This window comes from Cetorhinus maximus, chromosome 23 (assembly GCF_964194155.1).
Source record: "Cetorhinus maximus chromosome 23, sCetMax3.hap1.1, whole genome shotgun sequence".
Lineage (NCBI taxonomy): Eukaryota > Metazoa > Chordata > Chondrichthyes > Lamniformes > Cetorhinidae > Cetorhinus > Cetorhinus maximus.
In genome coordinates, this window is record NC_135901.1 from 40,688,247 (window position 1) to 40,707,374 (window position 19,128).

Genomic DNA, 19,128 nt, shown 5'->3' on the forward strand with positions numbered 1-19,128 from the left:
CACCCCATCTGCTGAGATTCCGCCGAGTTCAGATCTAACTCTAGGGGGTTGTTCTGCTGTTCATTACACCCAGGAGAGAATTATGGTGGAGCCCAGAGTAATTTGGTAGCTGTATCAATTGAATCAACAATTTGATGCCTTTCCCCAATGGCACCCATCGTATCTGATTACATGACAGAGGTTTCTATCCGACATTTTCGCCCTTCAATGGCGGAGCGACCACCCAGCATTCGCTGCGGGACAGAATGTGCCCTATTCTCACGAGAAAAGTTCCTTGCGCATGCGCATTGTTGTATGTGCTTGGAGCGTGCGCAATGCGGTCTGTTTCATCAGCGTGCGCAGTGCTGGTCTGTGACTGAAGCTGCTCAGAGCGGGAGAGGGAATGTCGAGTGGAGCAAACTAACAGAGTTAGTGGGTGTGAGGAGGAATGGAGCCAGCGGAGTGGACAGGGAGGCTTCATAAAGACACAGTGCAGGCCGCAGACCCCAAATAACAAGGTACGGGGTTTGTGGTTGCAGGGAACGAACCGAAAAAGTCTGTTTTTTGCTCTTTTGCCAGGCCCGGGTTAACGGCCGCCATCTTTATAGGGAGAGGGGGGGGGTGCAATGTGCAGCAGGGCGCTTGCGCGGTCATCCTGATCCAGGTAGCAGGAGGAGAGAATGTTGTGAATTTCTATCCTGGACTGACAGGGATGGATTTTGGAAACTCCTTTTACAGGGGGTTAGAAGGGGAGGATTTACACACAGCAAACTTAGACCAAGAGAAATATTTGTCTCTTAATTTATGTCCTGGATTGACAGTGATGGATTGTTTGTAAACTCCTTTTTCACAGAATCACTGAATCACACAGTGCTGAAGAGGCCCTTCGGCCCATCGAGTCTGCACCGACACGTGAGAAACACCTGACCTACCTCCCTAATCCCATTTTCCAATACTTGGCCTATGGCCTTGAATGTTATGACGTGCCAACTGCTCATCCAGGTACTTTTTAATGGATTGAGGCAACCCGCCTCCACCACCCTCCCAGGCAGTGCATTCCAGACCATCACCAGCCTCTGGGTAAAAAAGTTTTTCCTCACATTCCCCCTAAACCTCCTGCCCCTCACTTTGAACTTATGTCCCCTTGTGACAGACCCTTCAACTAAGGGGAACAGCTGCTCCCTATCCACCCTGTCCATGCCCTTCATAATCTAATACACCTCAATCAGGTCGCCCCTCAGTCTTCTCTGCTCCAAAGAAAACAACCCAAGACTATCCAACCTCTCTTCACAACTTAAATGTTCCATCCCAGGCAACATCCTGGTATATTAAATGGGAAGGATTTGCGGATTGGAAACAGAAACAAAACTTCACATTAAGATCTGACAGAATGACGTGATTCATCAGAACTTGATATTATCGGCCTCGAATTGTAAGCATTGAGTTCCAGGTCATTGCCACTCGCTGTGTAAAATTTTTTCCTCATATGCTCCCTGTAGATCTTGACCCAAATCTTAAATTTGTAATCCCTTAAATCTGTGTTCATGTAATCCTTTTATGATCAGATACTGTGAACAGCCTTTCTTTAACTACCCTATCTAAACCTATCATAATCTTGTACACCTCTATCAAATCTCCCCTCAATCTACTTTTCTCCAAGGAGAACAACCCCAGTTTCTCCAAAGTAATCTTACAACATCCCTCATCCCATTCTGGTAAATCTCCTCTGCCCCCTCTCAAGGACCCTCACATCCTTCATAATGTGTGGTGATCACTGGTTTGCACAGACCCGGATGTTCTGTGCCCGTGTGTATGACATCATCACACATCGACAGTTACACTGTGACATCATCCCACTCCCCGGGTATTTCCTCAACTGGGAGATTTTTCTCTGACTCCAGTGCTTCTGATATCTTTCCAGCTGCAGGCTCCAGCAGGAGAGTTTAACATTGCAAACTCTGAATTTATTTCAGAGCTGAATGTTTTTGACCATTTATCTACAATCTAGACTTTTGTGCAGTGCTCTGTTATCTGTAAGAGGTTTCATGCCTCAGGGGCTGGTGTGACTTCTTTACTGTGGATCTAAATCCATGTTCATCCATTCCTCCATTTCACCTCTGCCCCCCGATCACTTCTCTGCCATTGTCTAACTTCCTCTGTCTCTAGTTATGGGTGTATTTTAGTTCCATTTAGGATTTTACTGTTACTTCTGCCGACAGTGTCTAAAGGAAGTTTCCATCGCTCCCCAAACCTGACCATGTGCTGCTGTCTTCCCAGCTTTACCTTCCCATCTTTCATAGTCAGGAATTGTTTTTCTCGCACTATAATCCATTTCTCTTCCACTTCTGAGCTTCTGTTGACCATCAAATTCTGTATAATTGTTATTCTCTGTAATTCATTCTGCATGGCCTGAAATGTTAGCTCTGTTTCTCTCTCCACAGATACCAGCAAATATTGCCAATCCCCAGTTGCCTGTGGAGAAGATGATGTTTGACCTTCTTGAACCGCTGCAGTCCGTGTGCAGAAGGTGCAGAAGGTGCTCCCACAATGATGTTAGGTAAGGAGTTACAGGTTATTCACCCAGCGATGAGGAAGGAACATTGATATACATCCAAATCAACAACAATAATTTGTATTTATATCACACTTTCAATGTAAGACAATATTCCAAGGCATTTCACAGAAATGTTGCAAAGCAAGGTTTAACACTGAGCAACATAAGGAGATATTAGGGCAGGTGACCAAAAGCTTGGTCAAATGGATCGGTTTTAAGGAGCATCTTAAAGGGGAGAAAGAGAAGTGGAGAAGTTTAGGGAGGAAATTCCAGAGCTTGTGGCCAATGCAAATGAAAGAATGGTCACCAATGGTGGAGCGATTAAAATCAGGAATTCTCAGGAGGCCGGAATTAGAGGAGCTGAGATACCTCAGAGGGTTGTGAGGCTGGATTACAGAGATAGGGAGGGTGAGACCCTGGAGAGATTTGAAAATACGGATGAGAAATTTAAAATTTTGCTTCTTATCCTGGAGCCTTTGTAGGTCAGTGAACACAGGAGTGATGGGTGAACAAGACTTGGTGTGAGTAAGCGCATGGGTAGCAGAGTTTTGGATGGCCTTAAGATTACAGGGAGATTGAATGTGGGAGGCCGGCCGGGAGTGCGTTAGGATAGTTAAGTCTCGAGTTAACAAAGGAATGGATGAGAGTTTCAGCAGCAGATGAGCTGAGACTGGGGTGGAGTCGGGCGATGTTACTGAGTTGGAAATAGGCGGTATTGATTATGATGTGGATATGTAGTTGGAAGCTCATCTTGGGGTGAAATATTTCACCATGGTTGTGAACAGTCTAGTTCAGCCTCAGACAGTTGTCAGGGGAGGGATGGAGTCGGTGGATAGGGAGTGGAGTTTGTAGCGGGGACTGAAGATAATGGCTTCAATCTTCTCAATATTTAAATGGAGGAAATTTCTGTACATCCAGTACTGGATGTCAGACAAGCCAGGATGGTGTGTGACTTGGAGAAGAACTTGGAGGTGATGGTCTTCACATACACCTGTTACCCTGGTCCTTCTAGGTAGTGGAGGTTGAGGGTTTGGGAAGTTTTGTCAAAGTTCTGGTTTAGTTGTAGAACCTCTCCTCATCCCCTACCACTCCCACTCCCCTTCTCTCTCTGCCTCTCCCACTCCCCTTCTCTCTCTGCCTCTCCCACTCCCCTTCTCTCTCTGCCTCTCCAACTCCCCTTCTCTCCCTGCCTCTCCCACTCCCCTTCTCTCTGCCTCTCCCACTCCCCTTCTCTCTCTGCCTCTCCCACTCCCCTTCTCTCTCTGCCTGTCCCACTCCCCTTCTCTCTCTGCCTCTCCCACTCCTTCTCTCTCTGCCTCTCCCAATCCCCTTCTCTCTCTGCCTCTCCCACTCCCCTTCTCTCTCTGCCTCTCCCACTCCCATTCTCTCCCTGCCTCTCCCTCTCCCCTTCTCTCCCTGCCTCTCCCACTCCCCTTCTCTCCCTGCCTCTCCCAATCCCCTTCTCTCTCTGCCTCTCCCACTTCCCTTCTCTCTCTGCCTCTCCCACTCCCCTTCTATCCCTGCCTCTCCCACTCCCCTTCTCTCCCTGCCTCTTCCACTCCCCTTCTCTCCCTGCTTCTCCCAATCCCCTTCTCTCTCTGTCACATAGAATTCTCTAGCCCAGCGAGTTGTGGATGCTCCATCATTGAATATATTTCAGGCTGAGATGGGGAGATTTTTGGTCTCTCAGGGAGTCGAGGGCTATGGGGAGTGGGCGGGAAAGTGCAGTTGATACCCAAATGCAGCCACGATCATATTGAATGGTGGAGCAGGCTCGACGGGGTGTCAGGACTTCTCTTGATCACTACTTATGCTCCTAAAAGAGACCAGAGTCTTGCACAGGCCCAGACCGGGTGGCAGGTTCCCTTCCCCGAAGGACATTAGTGAACCAGTTGGGTTTTTATGACAATCCAGCAGTTTTCATGGTCACTTTTTCCTCGTGCCGGCCCCACAAATTCCCAGATTCATTCAGCTCAATTTCACAACCTGCCTTTGTGTTTTTGTGGGTTCTCTCTCACTCCCTTTTTTCTGTTTTAAATCAATTCCACAGGGAATTAGAAGGGGAGGATTTGCAGTCGGGAAACTGAAACCAAACATCACATCAGGATCTGACGGAGTCGCCCTATTGAACATGGACGGACAAAGCACCGTTCACAGTGGGGAGATACCGTGGAAATGTGGGGATTGTGGAATGGGATTCAGATTCCCGTCTGAGCTGGAAACTCATCGACGCAGTCACACTGGGGAGAGACCGTTCATCTGCTTCGTATGTGGGAAAGGATTCGCTCGATCGTCCAGCCTGCTGACACACCAGCGAATTCACACTGGGGAGAAGCCATTCACCTGCCCCGATTGTGGGAGTGGATTTACGCGATCATCAGGGCTGGTACAACACCAGCGAATTCACACAGGGGAGAGACCATTCACCTGTTCACAGTGTGGGAAGGGATTCACTCGGTCAACCAACCTGCTGAGACACCAGTGAGTTCACGCTGACAAGAGACCTTTTAAATGTCCAGACTGCGGGAAGTGCTACAAAAGTTCCGGGAACCTGATGTCCCATCAACGTGTTCACACTGATGAGAGACCATTCAGGTGCTCTCACTGTGGGACTGGGTTCAGGGAATTATCTCAACTCACTGTACACCAGCGAATTCACACTGGAGAGAGACCGTTCACCTGCTCCAAGTGTGGGAAGGGATTCACTCGATCATCCAGCCTGCAGAGACACCAGCAAGTTCACAAGTAACTCAGAACATTGAGTGGATTTTGCTGTTAGTCACATCCAGGACTGAACCATGTACATTGGAGTCTGTTTCTGCTGATGTTAGTAAATTTCAGCCCAGTTATAGGTGTTAATATTAAAAAAGTATATCATATGATAAAGTCAAATAAATCAGCTTTGTATGAAATACAGTGAGTTGAGTCTTTTTAGTGGCTCTAACACAAGTTAGTTCATTTTGAAGGACCCTCCCTCTCCCCTGCCTCCTCCACCCTCACCTCCAACAAGTGTGAGGAGCTCATGGAGCTTCTTTGTCACTAAGATTGAGACAATCCGATCAGCTGCCTCTGCTGCTTCCCTCCCTCCCACTAGCCCACCGGGCCAAACTGTCTCTAAAGTTCCCCTTGTCTGAACCCTGAACCCACATCTTTCTCCAGATTCTCTCCCATCTCCCCTCATGTCCTCTCAGCGCTCATCTTGTCCATGAGACCCACCACCTGCCCCATCGATCCTATTCCCACTAAACTGCTGATCATCTAATTTCTCCATGTAGCTGATATTGTTAATGGTTCTCTCTCTCTCCTGGGACTGTCCCTCTTCACCTTTCAATGCATCGTCATCACCCATCCGAAAAAAACAATCTCTGATCCCCCATTGTTTTCACAAACCACTGACCCATCTCCAACCTCCCTTTCCTCTCTAAAGTCCTTGTACTTGGTGTCCCCCAAGGATCTATCCTTGGCCCCTCCTATTTCTCATCTACATGCTGCCACTCGGTGACATCATCCAAAAGCACCGTGTTAGTTTTCATATGTGCACTGACAACACCCAGCTCTACCTCACCATCATCCCTGTCCATTCCTCCACTGTTACTAAATGATCAAACTGCTTATCCCACATCCAGCACTGGATGAGCAGAAATTTCCTCCAATTAAAAATTGGGAAGACCAAAGCCATTGTCTTTGGTCACCACTACAAATTCTGTTCCCTAACTACCGAGTCCATCCCTCTCCCTGGGAACTGTCTGAGGCTGAACCACACTGTTCACAATCTTGGTGTCTTAGTTGACTCCAAGATGAGTTTCTGACCACATATCCGCACCATCACTAACACCAGATATTTCAATCTCCATAACGTCGCCTGTCTCCACCCCACCCCCAGCTCATCTGCTGCTCAAACCCTCATCCATGTCTGTGATACCTTTAGACTTGATGATTCCAATACGTTCCTGGCCGGGCTCTCACATTCACCCCGTCCCACACGGAATCATGAGATCATCCAAAACTCTGTGCCTGTGTGTTCTCACCTCAAATCCCGTTCACCCATCACCCCTGTGCTCATTGACCCACATTGGCTCTTGGTCAAGCAATGCCTCCATTTTAAAATTGCATACTTGTTTCAAATCCCTCCATGGCCTCATCCCTCTCTAATCTCCAGTCCTACAAATCTCCTAGATTTCAGCACTCATCCTCCTGGCCTCTTTGGCATCCCTGATTTTAATTACTCCACCACTGATGGCCGTGCCTAGGTGTGAAGCTTTGAAATTCTCTCCCTCAACTTCTCCACCCCTCCACCTCTCTCTCCTGATTAGATGTTGGTTAAAATTTACCTCTTTAATCACGGCTTTGTCCATTGACCCTAATATCTCCCTATGTGACGTGTCAGTTTTTTCTTTATGAAACTCCTCTGAAGCACCTTGGGATGTTTTATATAAGTTGTTCCTGTTTCATGACAGCCTGTTTGTGCACAGCAAGATTCCACAAACAGCAATCAGACTAACTGATTAATCTAGTTTTTTTGGTGCTGTTAGTTAAAGCACGAATGTTGGTCCCACTGCACCAGGAGAACTCCCCTGTGGACAGGATGTGGAATTGTTGAGCTCTCCTGAGCTGCGAGTGAAGCTGATTGAGCTGTCGGGCCTGCAGTGTACCTTGAAGAGCCACTGTCTGGGATCTTTCCTCTTAATTCACTGACTCCCAGCTGAAGTTGTTGCTGCAGTTAAATAGTTAACTTTGAATATCAATCCCAATTTAACCTTTGGAGCAAAATCTGCAACTTTAAATCAGCTGTAAAAGAGAAAGAAAATTCATGCTAATGCATTTGGGGAGGGCAAACAAAGCTGGAGAATACACAATAAACAGGAGAATATTGGGAGGGGTAGAGGAAGTGAGAGGCCTCGGAGTCCATGTCCACAGGTCCCTGAAGGTGGCAGGACAGGTGGATCAGGTGGTAAAGAAAGCATATATTTATCAGAACTCACCATACACCAGCACATTCACACTGGGGAGAGGCCATTCACCTGTACGGAGTGTGGGAAGGGATTCACTCAGTTATCCACCCTGCTGAGACACGAACAAACTCACACTGAGGGGAGGCCATTCAGCTGCTCCGAGTGTGGGAAAAGATTCACCCATTCAAACAACCTTGTGAGACACCAGCAGGTTCACACTGGGGAGAAGTTGTTCAGCTGCTCAGAGTGTGGGAAGAGATTTACTAAGTCATCCCATCTACAGACACATCAACAAATTCATACTGCCGAGTGGACTTTTAAATGCACAGACTGTGAGAAGTGCTTTAAAATTCCAGTGAACTGATGTCACATCAACGTGTTCACACTGACGAGAGACCGTTCAGGTGCTCTCACTGTGGGACTGGGTTCAGGTGGTCATCTCAACTCACTGTACACCAGCGAATTCACACTGGAGAGAGGCCGTTCACATGCTCCGAGTGTGGGAAGGGATTCACTCAGTCACTAACCTGCTGAGACACCAGCGAGTTCACAATTAACAAGTGATTAGATTTTGCTGTGAATCTCATCCAGGTCTGAACCATGTTCATTGGGGTCTGTTTCTGCTGATGTTAATAAACTCCAGCCCAGTTATAGGGGTTTATATTCTGGATAACAATCAGGTTTGTGTTAAACACATGGTGTATTGAGTCTTTTTTAATATTGCTGACACAAAATAGTTCCTTTTGAACATAGGAACATGTCTCAGGACATTGGGACAGCAATGAACAAACTCAGGGGAATATTGGATACAGAGTCAAAACAACATTATATTCTTTCCCCATGTGACCTGTCTCAGAATTCTCTCATCAAACAGACCATCAACATGAGAGGAATTAACATTTTCAGTCATTCCAAGAGGAAATTAGAGGCTGTAATTATCCAGGGATGTTGTTCTGAAATTTTACAACCTCCCACTGTCACCAAAGCTGGCAATAGACAGCTCATTGTTCTAATTGTGTTGTAGCCTCTGTCCCAGATGTTGTTCAATGTAGATTTAATGTTCAGAGAAAGGGGTGAGATTGGATGGTCAAAACCGCTCACAGGATATGGAGGGTGATGTCGACTTGAATGTGCCAAAAACAGTGTTCTTCATAGGCACCAATACTTTATCCCCAGTATTAGTCACTTTGGTCGTGTTGTCCACCTGACAGGACAGGATGTGTCCTCATGTGTCTGCTTGTATGGGTGCGGGTGTGTCCCTGCATGTGGAAGTGTGTGTAAATGTGTGTGGATGTGGAGAGGTTGTCTGAGTGTGTGAGAGACAGACAGAGAATGTGTGCATGAGTCTCTGTGTGTGGTTGTCTGTGCTGCTTCTCGTTAGCTATAACACAAACCTTCCTCTCCGAGCAGACAACATGGCTCCTGAGAATCCCATCCAGTGATGTGAATGGTACGATTCAGATATCCTTCATCCAGGGTGAAACCACAGGCTGACTGTGTGCTGTGTAAAACCTGACACCTACACAACCAGGCCCCACTTCTCCTGGAGCAACATGAAGTGTCTGCTGCTTTCCAGATCCATTCCTTTCCTCTCACCATTATCCTTAGATAATTCACAAATTCCTTGTGTACATCATCCTCCAACACGCCAATGGTTTCCACTTTAAATATTTGCATCGGTCTTTTTCACAGAGAGCAATGGGATTGCTGCTATCACAGGAATCAGTTCTGAAATACTGTCCCTCTGATCTTCAGGCTCCCTAGAGTAATACATTGATCCAGATCTTCCCACCTAACACAAATCCATAGCCCCATCTGAGTTCCAGATTTTAATGTGATTGTCTAATATAGAAAACATATATCATTTAACTCATTTGAACCTGATTCAGCACACCTCATCCACACATACTACAAGAGGTCGTCTTTGAGATCAGTTGTTCCTTTGTAATCTGGGTTGTTCTGAATGATGACAACATGAACCTTCTTCCTAACCTGTCCTAACCCTTGAAAGGGGGGAATGCGTCATTAACACATACATGCTTCAAGTTAGTAATTCTGCTTAGCCTGGCTGACATAATTAATTTGGGACTAACAGAAGGATTAGGGTATGGTCGAATGGATAGATGTCCAACGGGGACATAAGGGGACTTCTTGCTAATGTCGGGATTACAAGGTTAGACATTATTTTTACATTGATTTTTTTAACAATTTGCTGATTTTTGATGGAAAGGGAGACAGTGAGAAGGAGCTAGAAAGTCGAGGAGGTCAGAGGAAGTGCACTTGTGGTGTGGGGTGGGAGAGGGATAACAGAGGAACCAGGTATGGGTGCAGACGATTTCTACATAGGCATGAACGTACAGGATCGAAATTATAAACAAGGGCACACGATTCATTCTGTAATCATGATCAATGCTGTAATGTCTACAAAATATTCCAAACGTACGGAAGAAACTTGTATCGATGAGATGTCTTTGGGGCTCTCCTGTATCCCCATATTTGTCGTTAATGTTGCTTTTCCATCACACAGCTGACTCATGTCGAGTGTTTTAGATTCTCCACAACACCCTTCTGTCGGTTCATTCACTGAAATCAGGGACTCTCCTTGTAACGGTGACATTCCCAGTTTGTCCAGTTATTTCTTGAAATCAGTCAGCCCTTGAATTGTTTGTACATTGTTTCATCATGTCCCACCCAGCTGGCCACCAGTGCAGAGACATTGGAGGAGGACGGTTTGGTCCACGTTGTTAGAGGCTGCAGACAGGCCGAGAAGGACAATGAGGGAGTTTTCCTTTGTCACATTCACATCGGGTGTCATTGGTGACTTTGGGAAGAGCTGTTTCGATACCATGACAGGGACAGAGATCTTATTGGAGGGATTTAAACATGGAGTTCTGGGAAATGTGGACATGGATTTGGGAGGTGATCAGGACTTTGGAGAGCGAAAGGAGGTTGGAGCTGGAGCGGGAGTTTAATAGGATCGTGGGGTCAAGTGTTGGTTTTATTGAGGACAGGTGATGATGGCAGATTTGAAGAAGAGATGGGCAGTACCAGGAGAGAGAGAACCGCTAATATCAGTGAACATGGGGAAATTGGGTGATCAGCAGTTTAGCGGGAATAGGGTCGATGGAGCAGGAGGTGGGTCTCATGGACAAAGTGAGCTCTGAGAGGGCAGGAAGGGGATATGGGAGAGAAACTGGAGAAAGATGTGGGTTCAGGGCTCGGACATGGGGGATCTTTAGAGAAAGTTTGTCCCGGTGGGCTAGTGGAAGGGAAGAAAGCAGCAGAGGCAGCTGATCAGATTGTCTCAATCTTAGTGACAAAGAAGCTCCATGAGCTCCTCACACTTGTTGCTGGAGGTGAGGATGGAGGAGACAGGGGAGAGGGAAAGCCCTTCGAAAGGAACTAATGTCTTAGGGATAGTAAAAAGATTCAACATCATCTATTTAATTGAAAGCTTAATGATTTTATTTTTATCCAGAACATTAACACCTATAACTGGGCTGGAGTTTACTACCATCAGCAGAAACAGTCCCCAATGTATATGGTTCAGTTGCAAAACTCAATCACTGTAGTTACTCGTGAACCTGCTGGTGTCTCAGCAGGTTGCATGACTGACTGAACCTTTCCCACACTCAAAGCAGGTGAATGGTCTCTCCCCAGTGTGAACTCGCTGGTGTTTCAGGAGGTAGGATGACTGAGTAAATCCCTTCCCACACACGGAGCAGGTGAAAGGCCTCTCCCCAGTGTGAACTCGCTGGTGTGAAATAAGATTAGCTGAACGCCTGAACCCAGTCCCACTGTGAGAGCACCTCACGGTCTCTCGTCAGTGTGAACACGTTGATGGGACATCAGGTCCCCGGAACTTTTATAGCACTTCCCGCAGTCTGGACATTGAAAAGGTCTCTCCTCACTGTGAACTCGCTGGTGCGTCAACAGATGGGATGAATCAGTGAATCCCTTCCCACATTCTGAACAGGTGAAATGCCTTTCTCCAGTGTGACCATGCTGGTGTCTCAGCAGGTTAGATGACTGAGTGAATCCCTTCCCACACTTGGAACAGATAAATGGCTTCTCCCCAGTGTGAATTCGTTGGTACATAGTCAGATGAGATGATCGCCTGAACCCAGTCCCACAGTGAGAGCAGCCGAACGGTCTCTCGTCAGTGTGAACACGTTGATGGGACATCAGTTCCCAGGAACTATTGTAGCACTTCCAACAGTCCAAGCATTTAAAAGGTCTCTCGTCAGTGTGAACTCACTGGTGTTTCAGTAGGTAGGATGAACGAGTGAATCCCTTCCCACACTTGGAGCAGATGAACGATCTCTCTGCTGTTTGACTGCACCAATGTCTTTCCATGTAATTGAATCCCTTCCCACAGTCCCCACATTTCCACGGTTTCTCCCTGTTGGGACTGCATTTATGTCCTGCCACATTAGATGATTGGCTGAAGCCTTGACCACAAACACAACACGTGTACAGTTTCTCCCCACTTTGAACAGTGCTTTTTCCTTCCATGTTCAAAATCCGATGATATTCAGGCTACGATAAACTGTGCAATCCATCAGATCCTGATGTGATGTTTGGTTTCAGTTTCTTGACTGCAAATCCTCTCCTTCTAATATCCTGTGGAATTGATTTAAAACAGAAAGAGGGAGTGAGAGAGAACCCACAAAAACACAAAGGCTGGTTGTGAAACTGAGCTGAATGGATCTGGGAATTTGTGGGGCCGGCACGAGGAAAAAGTGACCATGAAAACTGCTGGATTGTCACAAAAACTCAACTGGTTCACTAAGGTCCACCAGAGAAAGGACCTTCTACACAGTCTGTGCCCATAAATTTCAAAACTGTGCCTGAACACTAAGGTCTAGGTCATAGGAGCAGGAGTCCTAACACTGACTCCTGGGGAAATCGACTTTCAACCTTCCTCCATTCTGAAAAATCATTACTCTCTGTTTCCTGTCACTCAGTTAATTTTGTACCCATGTTGCTGCTGCCCATTTTGTTCTACGAGCTATAACTTTGCTCACAAGTCTGTTATGTGGCACTTTACCTAATGCCATTTGGAAGACCATGTACACCACATTAACAGCATTACCCTCATCAACCACACTGTTAACTCTTGAAAAACCTTAAGCAAGTTAATTTAACATGATTTTCCCTTAACAAACTTGTGCTGGCTTTCCTAAATTAGCCCACAATTACTTAATTGACTATTAATTTTGTCCAGAATTATCACTCCCAAGGCTAAACTGACTGGTCTGGTAGTTGCTGGGCTTATCATTACACCCTTTTTGAACAAAGGTGTATGATTTGCAGTTCTCCTGTCCTCTGTCACCACTCATGGGTCTGAAGAAGATTGGAATAATATGGTCAGTGCCTCCACAATTTCCACTCTGAATTCCCTCAGTATCCTTGGATACATCTCATCTAATTTAGGTGCCTTGTCAACTTTATCAGACAGCCTATATAATACCTTCTCCTTATCAATATTAAACACCATAAGTGTTTGAACTACCTCCTCTTTAACCATGACCTGTGCAGCATCATCTTCTTTGGTAAAGACAGATGCCAAATATTCATTTATACCTCATCTAGGCCCCCTGTGTCAATGGGTAAATCACCTTTCTTTAAATCTCTAATCAGCTCCTTTCTCCTTTTACCGGCCTGTTACTGGGTATCAGCCAGAGAAAGCGTTTTGATTTCCTTCCATGTTAGCTGCCAGTCTCTTCTCATACTCTCTCTTTGCTTCTCTTACTCTCTTTTTCCAATTTCTCTCTGAATCTTCTTTCTTTATCCTGTCTCTCGGTTGTATTAGCCACCTGATATCTCTGTTAGCAGACTTATTCATCTTCATCTTAATCTCTTAGTTAGTGAGCTGTGGATATGTTAGCCATACCTTCCTCATTTGTAAGAATATGTCATTACTATGTCTGATCTATTTCCTCTTTAAGGCAGCCCATTCCTCAATTACAGTTTCTCCTGCCAACCTTTGATTCCACTTTACTGGGTCAGATCCATTCTCCCCCTATTGAAGTTGGCTTTCCCCAGTTAATTATTCTTTCTCCTACAAGTAACCTTTGCCCACAGACAGACAGGCCAACTGTTTACCTTCCAGATTTAAAGGCCGATGATATTCAGGTCCTCACGAATCGAGTGACTCTGCCAGATCTGAATTGATGTTTGATTTGAGTTTCCCATCTGTCAACCCTCCACTTCTAAGATCCAATATCAGAAATTTACAAAAACACTAACCGTCAAGTCCAAGACAGAAAATGAGAAGAGACAAACATTTCTCTTGGTTTGAGTTTGTTGTGTGTAAATCCTCCACTTCTAACCCTCTGTAAAAGGAGTTTCCAAAATCCATCCCTGTCAGTCCAGGATGGAAATACACAACATCCTCTCCTCCTGCTACCTGGACCAGGATGACCGCGCATGCGCCCTGCTGCACATTGCCCCTGTGAAGATGGCGGTTGTTAACTCGGGCCTGTCTCCGAGAGGAGACGCGGGTCAGAGTTGTCTCCTCTCCATTCGGTGTAACCGCAGGACCGGTAGCTTCTTATTCAAGATTTCAGACCTTCACAGGGTCTTCATGAAGCCTCCCCGCCCACTCCGCCGCCTCCATCCCTCCCCCACTCACCGACTCCTTTTACTCGCCTGTGTTCGCCATTTCTCAGCGTCTTCCACCAGCTCCAGGTACAGATGGTACTGCGCATGCTCCAGTCAGAGATCGCAATGCGCATGTACCAGTCACTGCCATCTACTGCGCCTGCGCGAGGCCCGCCTGTCGTTAGGATAGAGCACATTCTGCCCCCCACTGAATGCTGGGTAAACATACCGCCATTGAAAGGCCTTTTCTGTTAAGATAATTATGTTATATGATCCGATGATGATTGGCGCCACAGGGCCAACACGTAAAGTTATTTAGTCAATTGATATGGCAACCAAAGTGCACCATAGTTCTGTCCTGGGTGTAATTAACATCAGAACAAACCCCGACAGTTATATCTGAATTCACTGGAGTCTCTGCAGCAGTGTGGACAAGGGATTTTTTTCCCATACTGACTACTGAAACTCCGTCTTGTCATTTAGAATGTAGCAATTGTGGATCCAATCCTTTGACCTTCAGAATGAATACTTCCCACCACCAGTACCAAACCCCCTCCCCCGCCTCCCTCCCTGTGAACTGAACATTCCTTCACCCACTCATCCACCCATTGCTCATCCACCCAATGGTACCGAACCTAGATTGACATTCAGCATGAACCCAGTGAGAGGGTGAGCTGACCCACGGGATGTCAGAATGGTCAAGAGCTGGAAATAGTTTCGATCAATACATTTTATGTGTCATTGTTAAAAACAGGAAACTTAATATTTTGTCAAACCCCATCGTGCACACACTTGGTGAATTACAATTTCTCGCCCAGTCCTTCCCTCTGGCTTCAACATGGTGCATCCTGTGTGGATTCAGCAGAGGTAGAGACAGGCTGCTCGGGAGATGGGGGCAGAGTGTCGGGAGATGGGGACAGAGTGTCGGGAGATGGGGACAGAGTGTCGGGAGATGGGGGCAGAGTGTCGGGAGATGGGGGCAGAGTGTCGGGAGATGGAGGCAGTGTGTCAGGAGATGAAGGCAGAGTGTCAGGAGATGGGGGCAGTGTGTCAGGAGATGAAGGCAGTGCGTCGGGAGATGGGGACAGCGTGTCGGGAGATGGGTACAGTGTGTCAGGAGATGGGGACAGCGTGTCGGGAGATGGGGCAGAGTGTCGGGAGGTGGGACAGTGTGTCAGGAGATGGGAGCAGCTTTTTGGGAGATGGGACCTGTATACTATACATGTTCATCTTCATAATTCACAACACTATTACTGATGTTCATGAGCTGCCTCACTTTCTTTCCTATTAATTCAATTTGCTGATCTATCAGCAATGGACTTGCTGCCATCTCGAACAAAACTGTTTTCACCACTAAGGCTCCACTGGTATTTAATAGTCTCCATGACATCATCGCACTGGGACTGGATGACATCATAAGTGTCCATTGTTTTTAATGACCCACATCAATAACAAGAGGAAATATTAATAAACCTGAGCACATTATCTAGGCTGACACTCCAGGGTGACACTGAGGGACTGCTGCACTGTCAGAGACAGCATCCTTCACATGGAACTTGTGGAGGCTTTGGTCACAATCTTCCAATCATCCTTATATCGTAGTGGTGTCAAAGCACTGACAGATTGTAAATGTTACACCCCTGTTCAAAAACACAGCAATTCCAGGACAATCAGCTTCATATCAGTGGAGGGGAAAAGCTGGAGACAATAATCCAGGACAAAATCAATTGGCATTTGGAAACGTATTGGTTATTTCCAGCATTTTCTGTTTTTAATACTGATACTTCCCTGGATCCCAAGGCTCTCTGGGAGGTGTGGGGAGCTGGAACTTATCCATGAGAGTAACCAAAGCTCTGAGAACTGAAAGAATCTGGGGTTGGAAAGGAGACCAGATCCAAAAATGGAGCAGTTGGGAACAGGACATCAATTAGTCTCCTCTTATCCTGGAGAAATCAAGGACTCGACACTCTGAGAGTTTGAAACAAAATTGATTTATTTAACAGACATCAAGATATTAAACTCCAGCCCAGTTACAGGGATTATTAACATCAATAGAAACAAACCAAAACTGTCAGAATGAACAGGGTTCAGTCCTGGGTGTGATTAACAGCAGCAATAACAGCAGAATCCAACCTCTGCAGTCACTTGTGAACTCACTGCTGTCTGAGCAGGTGGGATGACCAAGTGAATCCCTACCCACATTCAGAGAAGGTGAACAGACTCTCCCCAGTGTGAACTCGCTAGTGTCTCAACAGGTTGGATACATGAATGAATCCCTTTCCACACTCGGAGCAGGTGAACGGCCTGTCTCCAATGTGAATTCACTGGTGTACACTGAGGTGGAATGAAGGCTGAATCTCTTTACACAGGAAGTACAGCGGAACGGCCTCTCCTTGTGTGAATCGCTGGTGCTTCAGCAGGGTGGATAACTGAGTGAATCCCTTACCACACTGGGAGCAGGTGTATGGTCTCTCCCCAGTGTGAACTCGCTGGTCTGTCAGCAGGTTGGATGACTGAGTGAATCCCTTCCCACACTCGGAGCAGGTGAATGGCCTCTCTCCAGTGTGAACTCGCTGGTGTCTCAGCAGGTTGGATAACTGAGTGAATCCCTTCCCACACTCGGAGCAGGTGAAAGGCCTCTCTCCAGTGTGAATTCGCTGGTGTACTTTGAGGTTCGATGAAGTCCTGAATCTCTTTCCATAGGAAGTACAGCTGAATGGCCTCTCCTCAGTGTGAGTTTGCTGGTGCTTTAGCAGCTCAGAGGACCCAGTGAATCCTTTCCCGCATACCGTGCAGGTGAATGGTCTCTCTCCAGTGTGAACTCGCTGGTGTGTCAGCAGGTGGGATGACTGAGTGAATCCCTTCCCACACTCGGAGCAGGAGAATGGTCTTTCTCCAGTGTGAACTCGCTGGTGTGTCAGCAGGTGGGATAACCGCTTGAATTCTTTCCCACACTCGGAGCAGGTGAATGGTCTCTCTCTAGTGTGAACTTGCTGATGTGTCAACAGGTGGGATAACTGAGTAAATCCCTTCCCACACTCGGAGCAGGTGAATGGCCGCTCCCCAGTGTGACTGCGTCGATGGATTTCCAGTTTGGATGGACAATTGAATCCTTTCTCACAGTCCTCACATTTCCACGGTTTCTCCATGGTCCAGGTGTCCCTGTGTCTCTCCAAGTTTGATAATCAGTTGAAGCCTCGTCCACACAGAGAGCACGTGTCGAGTTTCTCCCCACTATGAATGGTGTGATGTTATTTCAGGATTTATTACTGGTGAAAGCTCTTTCCACAATCAGTTCACTGGAACACTCTCACTCAGGTGTGTGTGTGTCTCGGTGCTTTTCCAGTCACACTGGTGTTTGAAATCTTTTCCCACAGACCGAACAGACAAACATTTCTCCGTCCACATTCAAAGGTGATGATATTCAGGTCCTGATCAATCGAGCGACTGTGTCAGATCTTGATGTGAAGTTTGGTTTGAGTTTCCTGCCTGAAAATCCTCCCCTTCTAATTCTCTGTAAAAGGAGTTTATAAAAGCCATCACTGTAAGAACAGGATAGAAATTCAGAACAGACAATTCTATGGAACATTTTTTCCTCTCTTGTTCCCCCAAAGCTGCAAATCCCCGTCCCACACACTCTCCCTCCTCCCTGTGCTGAAATCCAAACAGAGTTTTGGACAATTCTTTCTGTATCTTTTTAACAAATTTCTCCAACTGGAGTTGACAATATGTCTGATCATTCACTTCAGTGATTACTCGTGACAAAACATTAATCTGAAACTCCCTGACTGATCATACAGAATAGCAGATGTTAACCTTGCGTCCAAAACTTACTGTGTGGAGATTTAATGAGCGATTATGAAGGTGGTTTCTCCCAATGTCCCAGAGTTTCCTTCCTTCCTTCTCTCCCTCTCTAACTGAGTAAAACCTGGGATCAGTCTCATGGTCCATTCTGGTTCCTGCTTCTCTTCCTGATGACTAATTAACTCCAATTAAATACTGAGAAGACTGAAGACACTGTTTTCAGTCCCTGCTCCAATCTCCATTTCCCAGATACCAACTCCATCCCTCTCCCTGGGAACAGTCTGAGATTAAACCAGTCTGTTCACAACCTCGGTGTTACATTTCATCTCGAAATGAGCTGCTGACCTCATGTCTGTGCCATCACTAAGATCGCCTGTTTCCACCTCCGTAATATCACCCGACCTCACCCCTGTCTCAGGAGTGTCTCATCTGCTGCTGAAACCCTTATCACTGCCATGTTTACCTCCAGACTGGACCGTTCCAACACACACCTGGCTGGTCTCAGACATTCTACCCTCTGTAACCTTGAAGACATCCATATTTTTGCTGTCTGTGTCTTCACACAGCTAGGCCCATTCCCTGACCTTCCTTGGCTCCTGTTCAAGGTGCAACTCGTTTTTAAAAATCTCATCCTTGTTTTCAAATCCCCCAATGGCCTCCTCTCTGTGGCTCCTGCAGACCCACAACCCTCTATGATATCTGCACTGCTCTAATTCTAGCATTCCCTGTTTTAATTGCTCCACCATTAGTGCCCATGCCTTCAGTTCCCTCGACCCCAAGCTCTGAGATTCTCTCCCTCTGTCTACCACACTTTCCCCCTTTAAGACAATTGAGAATTAATAAAAATAGACATTCTGTCAAAACATTTTATCTTGTACTCATCAGGATAGAGGGAAGAATACCACATTTCAAAAATTATCAGTCAGGCTTGTAATGTGGCTCATTTACACTTGCTAGAAGCTACATATGTTCATCCACAAGGACCTGTCCTCTGCAAGCAGAAGGAACAAGTCCAGGCACGGGGTCTTTTGTGGAATTAAACAAAAGCAGAGGGGATTACAGCTCCTGGCTGTATTCTCCATGGCAACAACCAATCAGAGCCGACGGGCCAACCAATCAGCATCCTTTTCTCATGCAGTATAAATTGTGGTTCCCTTTGAAATTTGGGATTCTTGCGTCTGTCCTGGTGAGTGCAACAGGAAAAGCTTTGACAGCTTGTCTCTTTTTTTGTTA

The 19,128-nt window shown here is 46.4% G+C and overlaps 2 protein-coding genes and 1 long non-coding RNA gene across 3 annotated transcripts in view; 2 read left to right on the top strand and 1 right to left on the bottom strand.

Moving 5' to 3' along the window:
- LOC144697994 (uncharacterized) overlaps window positions 1–19,128 on the top strand; it is a 373,983-nt gene that overhangs the window by 232,481 nt on the left and 122,374 nt on the right. The window contains exon 12 of the mRNA XM_078569944.1: window positions 7,535–7,713. Coding sequence (XP_078426070.1) covers window positions 7,535–7,713 — 179 coding nt within the window. The remainder of the gene's footprint in view (window positions 1–7,534; window positions 7,714–19,128) is intronic.
- On the top strand, window positions 344–2,536 carry LOC144697570 (uncharacterized). Its single transcript, XR_013580392.1, has 3 exons — window positions 344–497; window positions 833–891; window positions 2,421–2,536. It is a non-coding gene; the product is annotated as an uncharacterized LOC144697570 (long non-coding RNA).
- The window catches only part of LOC144698499 (uncharacterized), a gene marked incomplete at its 5' end in the record, with an annotated part of 71,244 nt that continues 63,196 nt past the window's right edge, over window positions 11,081–19,128 (bottom strand). Inside the window, 3 exon segments of the mRNA XM_078570438.1 lie at window positions 11,081–11,235; window positions 11,487–11,825; window positions 16,496–17,264. Coding sequence (XP_078426564.1) covers window positions 11,081–11,235; window positions 11,487–11,825; window positions 16,496–17,264 — 1,263 coding nt within the window.